The sequence below is a fragment of the Crotalus tigris genome, unplaced genomic scaffold, assembly GCF_016545835.1.
Source record: "Crotalus tigris isolate CLP2741 ecotype Arizona unplaced genomic scaffold, ASM1654583v1 scf7180000019173.45859301935:6455823, whole genome shotgun sequence".
Classification (NCBI taxonomy): Eukaryota; Metazoa; Chordata; class Lepidosauria; order Squamata; family Viperidae; genus Crotalus; species Crotalus tigris.
The window spans coordinates 3018510-3028816 of NW_024097414.1; the positions used below are offsets into that span (position 1 = coordinate 3018510).

The 10307-nt window shown below is 42.4% G+C and overlaps 1 protein-coding gene across 2 annotated transcripts in view; it reads left to right on the forward strand.

Annotated features, from left to right (window-relative positions):
* OTOA (otoancorin) overlaps positions 1–10164 on the forward strand; it is a 30380-nt gene extending 20216 nt beyond the window's left edge. The window contains exons 24-30 of one of the 2 annotated variants that reach the window (XM_039360866.1): positions 927–1082; positions 1980–2122; positions 3162–3298; positions 3813–3910; positions 5705–5897; positions 8277–8362; positions 9308–10164. In XM_039360866.1, the coding sequence (XP_039216800.1) occupies positions 927–1082; positions 1980–2122; positions 3162–3298; positions 3813–3910; positions 5705–5897; positions 8277–8344 (795 nt within the window). In that variant the 3' untranslated portion in view covers positions 8345–8362; positions 9308–10164. The remainder of the gene's footprint in view (positions 1–926; positions 1083–1979; positions 2123–3161; positions 3299–3812; positions 3911–5704; positions 5898–8276; positions 8363–9307) is intronic. The other variant, XM_039360867.1, reaches the window with a different exon arrangement.
* The last annotated feature ends 143 nt before the right edge of the window (positions 10165–10307 follow it).

Below are 10307 nucleotides of genomic sequence, written 5' to 3' on the forward strand. Positions count from 1 at the left end.
AGATTAGTGGAGGCTGCCTAGGCAGTGGAGAGTCGAGGCTCTGCTCGATTGCTTCCCAAGCAGATGTGGTACAGGCAGTCCTCAACTTACAACATTTAGTGACCGTTCAAAGACTGGAGGCTAAAACATATAAGGAATGGTTGCTGGAATTGGGATGTCTAGTTTAATGAAGAGAAGGATGAAAGGTGACAGGATAGCAGCCTTCCAATATTCCAGGGGTTGCCCCAAAGAAGAGGCAGTCAAGCTATTCTCCAAAGCACCTGAAGGCAGGACAAGAAGCAACGGATGGAAACCAATCAAAAAGAGACGAAACCTAGAACTAAGGAGAAACTTCCTGACAATAAGAACAATTAACCAGTGGAACAACCTGCCTCCAGAAGTGGTGAATGCTCCACTGGAAGTTTTTAAGAAGAGACTGGACAGCCATTTGTCTGAAATGGTATAGGGTTTCCTGCCTGAGCACGGGGTTGGACTAGATGACCTCCAAGATCCCTTCCAACTTTATTATTATTATTATTATTGTTATTATTATTATAAAAAGTGCACTGAAAAAAGTGTTTTATGACTGCTTTTCATACAACCGTTGCAGCCTCTCCGTGCTCACGTGGTTAAAATTCAGACACTTGACAACTGTTACGTATTTATGACAGTTGCAGTATCCTGGGCATAGAGATGGGAAGGCCTGGAGAAAAACCCAGAAAAAATGGGGTTTTATTATTATTTTTTTCCTTTTTTTCCCAAAGCCGTTTGGAAAAAAACAGGAACCCCCCCCCCTGTTTTTCCCCGATTTTTCCAGTTTTCCAATTTTTCCAGCTCAACGATGGTCTCACTTAGCAACAAAAATGTGGGGTTTAATTGTCAGTCGTAAGTCGAGGGCTAACTGTAATGGGTCACTGTACATTGTGGGTGTGGGTGTGTTTCTAAAGGTTTGGGGCCTGCCCGAACGCTGGAAGAGATACCACATTGTCTCCTTGGGTCGCATTGTCACAGCGTTGAACGAGAGTGAAATTGTCACGCTGGATCTCAGCTCGGTAGACGCCGTCTCAGCCTTGACACAGCAAACAGCCTGGAATCCGTCTCAGGTTAGTAAAAGTTCACACCGAGAGTCCATCGCTAAGAGGGTCCCAAGGATGCTTTTTCCACGTGGCAATTGGACTTCCTTGTTTTTCTTTGAAGACGTTTCACTTCTCATCCAAGAAGCTTCTTCAGCTCTGACAGGGTGGTTGGGAGTGGAAGGATTTATACTCCTTGCAGACAGCTGGTCATTTGCATCCCTTTAGAGAGTCGTTGAGGCCACTTGGAGGTTTATCCGGTGTCCTCAGGGTAGTGCAAATGTGTCCCTGAGACAGAGATACATCTCCAAATGGCCTTAAGGGCTCTCTGAAAGAATGCAAATGATCTGCAAAGAAGATCAATCTTTCCATTCCCACCATCCAGTCAGAGCTGAAGAAGTTTCTTGGAGGAGAAGAGAAACGTCTTGAAAGAAAAACAAGAAAGTCCAGTTGCTTCCTGAAAAAACAACCATCAGGGACGTGGAGGACTGAGAACTTCCATAGACAGTTGAAAATTAGGGTGCTGGAACTTACCGGCATCCACCCAACTAAATATCTCTCTTCAAAATGTAGCAATTGGGCCAAAACCAGTCTTTGATTTCACGTGATTTCACAGTCTTTGATTTCACGTGGGCGTACCCTTAGTGAACAAACCGATCACTCTTACGCATTGGCTAGTCTCCTCTGGTTGCGTAAAAAAATACAATTTGGAAAAACAAACTTTTGGAAATCTTTGGGCCCAGCAACGCAGCCTTCAGAGTTAGTTCTTCAACCTTGGACCTCAAATATTCTGGAGGATGTATTTGTGTTGTAAATTATTCTGAGGTCAGTTTGCATAATAAAATAATGGGTGTTTTTTTTGGGGGGGGGGGGAGAGAGAAACACAGGGATCTGTGTTGTTGTGATTGTTGTTTACTTTCTCTCCAGGCCAAATCCATTTTGCGAGGCTTTCTGGAGCATTCAGGACAAGAGATTGCCAGTCTCAGAAGTTTTGATCTGCTAGCTCTTGATGCCAGTCTTTGCACTCTAAACTCGACAGAGATCGCATCCATCAATGCCACCGAATTCAGGTACCCCTCTGCTCTGCTCTTCTCTTATCCGTGAAATGCTTGTAAGAAGTACATGATCCCATAAGAGGATATTGTTTCTTCAAGAGAATAGTCTGCTTTCTGGTGATGTTTCTTATGCACATTTCTCCAGCTTGCAAAGCGACCAAAATATTATTGCAAGCAAGCTGCAGAACATGGAGAAATAGCTATCCTCGCCAATCAGGACTCGAATGTTGTGTTTAGCCATTAAAATGCCGACCGACCAAATTAATAAAAATAACTGATTTGAGCAAAATGTGAACTGTCTTTTGAGGTGTGATTTTTCCATTCCCTGTCTAGATCTGTTGCAGCATCATGTCCTTCCAGTTCAAAGTCTACTTAGGAAGATAGCGCAGTTTGCAAAATTTACCCAGTGTGGAAATGTGTTTGGACACAGCAAAAGAGAGATACTTTGAAATCTTACAGGCTCTGATTATTTAGTTCTTTATTTTCGCTGACATCTGAAGGGACAAAAACTTCCTACTGGCTGTATCATTAAGTCTTTCTTTCTTTCTTTCTTTCTTTCTTTCTTTCTTTCTTTCTTTCTTTCTTTCTTTCTTTCTTTCTTTCTTTCTTTTTGTTCCTTCCTTCCTTCTTTTCCCTTCCTCCCTCCCTTCCTCCTCTTCCTACTTTTTCTTTCTTTCTTTCTCTTTTTTCTTTCTTTCTTTCTTTCTTTCTTTCGTTCTTTCTTTCTTTCTTTCTTTCTTTCTTCCTTCCTTCCTTCCTTCCTTCCTTCTTTCTTTTCCCCCCTCCCTTCCCCTCCTCCTATTTTCCTTTTTCTTTCTTTCTTTCTTTCTTTCTTTCTTTCTTTCTTTCTTTCTTTCTTTCTTTCTTCCTTCCTTCCTTCCTTCCTTCCTTCCTTCCTTCCTTCCTTCCTTCCTTCCTTCCTTTCTCTTTCTTCCCTCACTCCCTCCTTCCTTTTTTCCTTTCTTTCCTTCCTTCTTTCCATCTTTCCTTTTTTTTTCTTTTTTCTCCCTACCAACCATGATTGTGATAAGATGTTTTTTTACTTTTTCTATAGTGTGGTTTTAGCCAGACTGGGTTCTTTGCCCTGTAGCTCAAGCACTCTGCAAAGGTTTAAAAAGAAAGTCGAATCTGTATTTGGGAACCCCACGAAATGGAACCAGGCAATTCTGCAAGAAATTGGGACTATTGCTGGTAAGGAAGTTACTTAACTGCTCCAAACCATCATTTGCCCCACAATCCTTCACAAGTTGTGGGTACCCCAACACTGGAGGATTTTAAGAAGAGACTGGACAACCATTTGTCTGAAATGGTATAGGTTTCCTGCTTGAGCAGGGGGTTGGACTAGAAGATCTCCAAGGTCCCTTCCAACTCTGTTATTCTATTCTGATCTAATTCACCTTCTGTGCAGCAGAAGAAATAAGAGAAAATAGAAAAGGGGTCTCTTTGGAGCTCTTATTAAAAGCAAAACAGCAAACATGGGAATCGCACTCATTAAGCATGCAATGTTACTAAAGTTGGTTCCCACTAAACGTTCATTTAATTGCAAGCCCTGGTTTGATTTCCCAGAGGGGCCCGGAATCCTGATTTTAGAATCAAATATTGATCCGCTAAGGGCTGGTGCCCCTCAAATGCTCCAAATTCCGTCTAATCGGAACGGCGTGAAATTGCGTTCTGATCCTTTCTTTCTCTCTCTCTCTCTTGCTAGCTGGCTTAAATGAGAAGGAATGGAGAGCCTTCGATCCCAAAATGATGGCTTATTTCCAGCCTGCAGCCATCGCATCCATCCCCAGTGAAATCTTTAACGTAAGTCAGAAAGCTTTCCGTTGGGTTCGCTGCCTACTCCATCTTTTTAAACTTTATTTGGAAAAAAACAACAACAGAGGTGTGGGGAGGAATGTACGGCTTTGTGGCTGGTTTCATATTTAAGATACCCGATTTGGTGTAGGGGTTGAAGACACTGGGCTAGACACCAGGAGACCATGAGTTCTAGTCCTGCCTTAGGCGTAAAAGCCAGCTGGGTGACTTTGGGCCAGTCACTCTCTCTCAACCCTGGGAAGAATTCAATATTGTGCTTCCAAAGGTTTTGTCAAGAAAACTGCAGGGATTCATCCAGGCAATTGACTTGAAGACATCCAAAATTTACTTACTATTTCTCCCTCCCTCCCTCCCCTCCCTCTCTCCTTCCCTCCTTTCTTCCTTCCCTCCCTCTCCCCCTCTCTCCTTCCTTCCCTCCTTCCCTTCTTCCTTCCTTCCTTCCTTCTCAAAATCTTTCCTTCCTTTTCAAAATCAGTCTTCCTTCTTTCCCTTTTCCTTCTTTCCTTCCTTCCTTTTCAAAATCAGTCTTCCTTCTTTCCTTCTTCCTTCTTTCCTTCCTTCTTCTTCAAAATTAGTCTTCCTTCTTTCCTCCCTCCCTCCTTTTTTCCCTTCCTTCCTTCCTGTCTTCTTTCTTTCTTTCTTTCTTTCTTTCTTTCTTTCTTTCTTTCTTCTTCTTCTTCTTCTTCTTCTTCTTCTTCTTCTTCTTCTTCTTCTTCTTCTTCTTCTTCTTCTTCTTCTTCTTCTCTCTTCTTCTCTTCTCTCTCTCTCTCTCTCTCTCTCTCTCTCTCTCTCTCTCTCTCTCTCTCTCTCTTTCTTTGTCTGTCTCCACACACTCAGTTTCCTCCCACCACTTCATCATCTAAAGTGAAATTTTGCAGAGGTTCAAACCTGAACCAGAAAGGGCAAAAGAGAGGGATGGATGTATACCTCATAATTGCTTGCTGCCTTGGGAGACTGGAAAAAAAAAAGGCAAATTCAACACAAAACCCAGAGGAACTCTTCGGCATTGTTGTTAAATGTCACTTGTTCACATTTGCTGTCATTGTTCTACAAAAGAAAGATAATGACTGTGCAGTTCTAATCATAGGGTTTGGCTTCCAAAGTAGCCATAATCATATGACTATATTTGGTAGAATATTCTGCACTGGAATTGGGGGGGGGGAAGCAACTTTCAGGTAGCATTAGTCTCTTTATTGTCTGACTGGTGTCACCATGAAAAGCTCTAAAGTCACCATATGCCTACAGGAATGAAAGCAGATAGATTTTGAAGCTTATAAATGAACAGATGACCTTGGAGTTTTCTAGTCCAACCCCCTACTCAAACAGGAGACCCTATACCATTTCAGACAAATTTCTTCTTAAAAACTTCCAGTGTTGGAGCATTCACAACTTCTGGAGGCAGGTTGTTCCACTGGTTAATTATTCTCCCTGTCAGGAAATTTCTCCTTAGTTCTAGGTTGCTTCTCTCCTTGATTAATTTCCATCCGTTGCTTCTTGTTCTAATTTCAAGTATGATGGGGAATAGGTTGACTCCCTCTTCTTTGTGGCAGCCCCTCAAATATTGGAAGACTGCTGTCATGTCACTCATAGTCCTTCTCTTCATTAAATTAGACAGACCCAATTCCTGCAACCGTTCTTCATATGTTTTAGCCTCCTGTCCCCTAATCATCTTTGTTGCTCTTCTCTGCACTCTGCACACAGCTGCTGCTCTGCGTCACTTAGCAACAGAATTTTTAGCCTTGGGGAGCTTAGGTTGAGGATTACCTGCATTTATTTTCACAGGAACTGTCTCCGGACCAGCTTGCAAACCTGGGCCCCGAAAATGCAGCCAGGGTGACGGATTTGCAGCGCGAACATCTGGATGAAGAGCAGCTTCAGAGTCTCCGATTGGCGTTGGAAGGTGGAAGGAGAAGAATCCGAGAAGTCACCTTGAATGAAAGTACAAACAACCCAACATCTGCACCTCTTTTGAACGGTGAGTTTGCTCTCTTTAAAAGCACCCTCGGATTTGATCGTCAGTATAATTCTTATCGTAATTTCATGGGGTTTTTTTTTTTTTTTGCTGCCCAACAGCAAGTGAAAAGAAGGATTAGGGGTGACATGATAGCAGCCTTCCAATATCTCAGGGGCTGCCTCAAAGAAGAGGGAATCAAGCTATTCTCCAAAGCCCCTAAAGGCAGGACAAGAAGCAATGGATGGAAACTAACCAAAGAGAGAAGCAGCCTGGAATTAAGGAGAAACTTCCTAACAGAACAATTAACCAGTGGAACAACCTGCCTCCAGAAGCTTCAACCCCGGAAGTTTTTAAGAAGAGACTGGACAGCCATTTGTCTGAAATGGTATAGGCTCTCCTACCTGAGCAGGGAGTTGGACTAGAAGACCTCCAAGGTCCCTTCCAACTCTGATGTTCTATTATTTGATTATTCTGACTGTGGGAATGCTGTGACATTGTTAAGTGTGAGGATGGGTCCTGAATAATGTTCTAATTTGTCATTTTGAAATTACAATGAAGGATTGCAAGTCAAGAACTACCTGTAAAGCATCAGTTATCCACAACTGTAAGTGGTTTAAGAACTGACATTGATTTTGAGAGGCTTTGACCAATGAGAAGAACACTGTCTAGGCCAGTGGTTCTCAGTGGTTTTTAATGCCGCGACCCCCAACCGGTCGTAAGTCAAGGACTACTCAACCGGTCGTAAGTCGAGGACTACTCAATTGGTGCACACCATTTGCAGAATGGGACTTTTGGCGGGCTCAGCAGGGCAGAGACAGCCTGGACAATTCCTATTGGCTTTTGAAAGCCAATAGAATTAGACTCTATTCAAGAGAGTCTATACTGGCTTTCAAAAGCCAATAGAATAAAAGGGAGTAGCACAGCTAAGAAAAAGGGGGGAAAATGGCGGACTGCATTGTTTGGCGACCCCCGTGAAATGGTCGTTCGACCCACAGGTTGAGAACCACTGGTCTAGACTAAGATTGGTCCTCGCTATTCTTACCAGCCTTCAAAAGTGCCCAGTTTGTGCCTGGTAGAAATGTGGATCATGGCTACAATGCTTAACAGGTCGGTCCAACTGGGAATCCATCACTTTCCCCGAAGTCAGCGGCTGCTTCCTTCTCCCAGGTTGTTCTCTGGGGACCTCACAGGTGCTGCGTCTATTAACTTCTCCCTCTGGGTTTTCGCTGAGCAAAAACAGCTGCAAAGTGACACAATGCTTCATTAATTCTTCTTCAGCACAGCTTCTTTGAGTCGGGGAGTTGGCTATGCTCTCGCCATTGATTCCCCAGTGGGAAAAGACAGCTACTTCCTAGTCTTGCGAGCAGCTGACCTTTTATTTTATCTTTCAAGGCGAGGTTGTCTCCGTTGACCTCTTGTACAGCTTTAATTCATCCAGGACAGCCTCCCCCATCTGGTTTTGCTGCTGACAACATTGAAGATTTATTTCCCAGAGCATCAGGTTGGAAATTCACTGGTTTGAAAGGCTGGGCAGCGGTTGATAGTCATGCTGGCAACTGGGAGACACAACAGAAATGATGAGATGAAGAAACTGGATGTTACAACTGGCCCCTGGTTGTTCCAAGATCTAAGTCAGGGGTCTTCAAACTTGGCCTTTTTATGACTTGTGGACTTCAACTCCCAGAATTCCTCAGCCAGGCTGAGGAATTCTGGGAGTTGAAGTCCACAAGTCATAAAAGGGCCAAGTTTGAAGACCCCTGATCTAAGTGTTCCAATGACTAAGGGGCTGCCACAAAGAAGAAGGGACCACCTATTCTCCAAAGCACCTGAAGGCAGGACAAGAAGCAACGGATGGAAACTAATCAAGGAGAGAAGCAACCTAGAACTAAGGAGAAATTTCCTGACAGGGAGAACAATTAACCAGTGGAACAACAACCTGCCTCCAGAAGTGGTGAATGCTCCAACGCTGGAAGTTTTTAAGAAGAGACTGGACTGCCACTTGTCTGAAACAGTAAGGGTTTCCGCCTTGAGTAGTGGGTTGAACTAGAAGATCTCTAAGGTCCCTTCCAACTCTGTTATTTTGTTCAGTGTTTCAATATCTCAGGGGCTGCCACAAGGAATTCACAGTCTTGTGGTTTCTAGCCTGGTGCTTTAACAAGTAGACCAGGGGTAGGCAACCTTGGGTCTTTTATGACTCGTGGACTTCAACTCCCAGAATTCCTGAGCCAGCATGGCTCAGCTTGGAAACTCTCCCTTTCCCCTCAGCATGGCTGGCTCAGGAATTCTGGGAGTTGAAGTCCACGAGTCATAAAAAAGCCAAGGTTGCCTACCCTTGAACTAGACCAAACTACTAACTCTTTGGATCTTCTCTTCACCCCCTATCCTCAATTTCTTTTTCAGGAGCTTCCTTACCTTACAGGTTAAACCTTTGGATGTCTGCTGTTTCAGTCCTGCATCTTCTGAACTGACCACTGCTGAAGTATACAGTAAGCCATTATTATTATTATAGATCATCGCACAGTCAGCCAGATGTTCAGACTGGATTTGGTATTTTGTCTACCTATCGAGTCCTTACCCAGGACCTGGGATAGGCAGATGTGGATGTTTGATGGTATTACAGGTATTGTTGCAGGATGGAAGCAGTTCCTAGTAAGGCCGCCTTTTGTAATTGACTAATAGCGAATTTGTCAATGCCAATGGTGTTCAAGTGGTGCTCCAGTTGTTTTGGGATTGCACCCAAGGAGCTTATTACTATTGGTACTACCCTTGCTTGCTTTTGCCACAGTCTTTCTATTTCTATTTGTAGTCTTTGTATTTTGTTATCTTCTCCAGTTCTTTCTCTTCTATTCTGCTATCTCCAGGCACTGCCACGTCCACTATCCAGACTTTTTTGTCTTTCTTATCGACAATTGTTAAGTCTGGGGTGTTATGTTGCTGGTGCTTGTCTGTTTGAATTCTGAAGTCCCAGAGCAGTTTAATTTTATCATTTTCTATGACTTTCTTTATTTTATGATCCCACCAGTTTTTGCTTATTATTATTATTATTATTATTATTATTATTATTATTATTATTATTATTATTATTAAGACATCACATGTTGTAATTACTGCATATGATGTTGGCAACCTCTCAAAACAATGTTCTTTGAACTTATCTTGATTGCATTGATTCTTGTTTGATGATGTAATGATATATGCATTGGGAATACAGCGGTGGAACAGCAGACTTCAAGAATGGGTGGTTTTCTTCAGATTTAAGAATGGGTGGAGAATGTTTTAACAATTGTGGTAAAAACGGCCATAAGATAGGGTGCAACTCACAACCTCCTTGCTTAGCAACGGAAATCCTAGTCCAATTGTGGTCGTAAGTCAAGAATTACCTGTATTTATTTATTCCACATTATTCTTACCTTGATTTTTTTTTCCCCCAGAAGTTTCCAGCTGACATGGCAAAGATAGAGGAATGGCCTTTGAAAAAACCTGCTGATGTTTGAAGAATTAAAATAATGCCCTTTTTTTTTCCCGACTTGGGGAATTGGTCAGTTCCAGGAATACCTTCAATATTTGCAAGCATGTTACATTTGCAGGCGCAGCAATGTCTGTTGAAGCATTGAAAAACTTTCATAAAAGAATATCAATAGCTTTTAGATGAACCTAGAAGAAGACTGTGCAAGCATTACTTGTTTAAAACAGCTCAGTGCAGGAATGTAACTTTGATTTCAAATGTATAAATATTAAGTTTTGGAATCAGGAGACTTCCTGTCCAGACTATTGGCAGAATGTAGGAGTACAAAGAACCACAGAGATGGCCTTGAAGAACGCAAGGAGAGGCCATTAGCCCCGGAACCACTCTTCTCTCATTATTATTTTTATTCGTTAAAGGGTTTTTTTTTTCTGGAAAAATAAGTTATTTATGTTAGCATCTAATGGATTTAATATTGTTATTTTAACTTGGTTCAATGCAAATGGTCCTTGAGTTACAGACATTCATTTAGCGACAATGTCACTGAAAAAAGTAACATATGATCCTCAGACTTATGACCGTTACAGCGTTCCCAGTCATGTGACCAAAATTATGGGGGCTTGGCATGCATGTACGATGGTTGCAGCCTCCCAAGATCATTTGCGACTTTCCCACAACCAAAGTGGGAAGCTAGATTCGCTGGACAGTTGCACAATTTGCTTAGCTTCAGCGATTCACTTAGTAACTGCTTAGAACTCCCAATTGGGGTTCTAAGTCGAGGACTGCCTGTAAATGTGTCCACCTTAATTTTTAATAAGATAAATATCAATAAATATAGCCTACACAAAGAAACACTCTGTTGGGATCCTCCATGTTTGTTAAAAGGTGTGTAGGGGTCCTTGGAGAAAGATGTTTAACAAACACTGGTCTATATGAACGGAGATAGCTGCTAATAGCTCTTCTGGTGG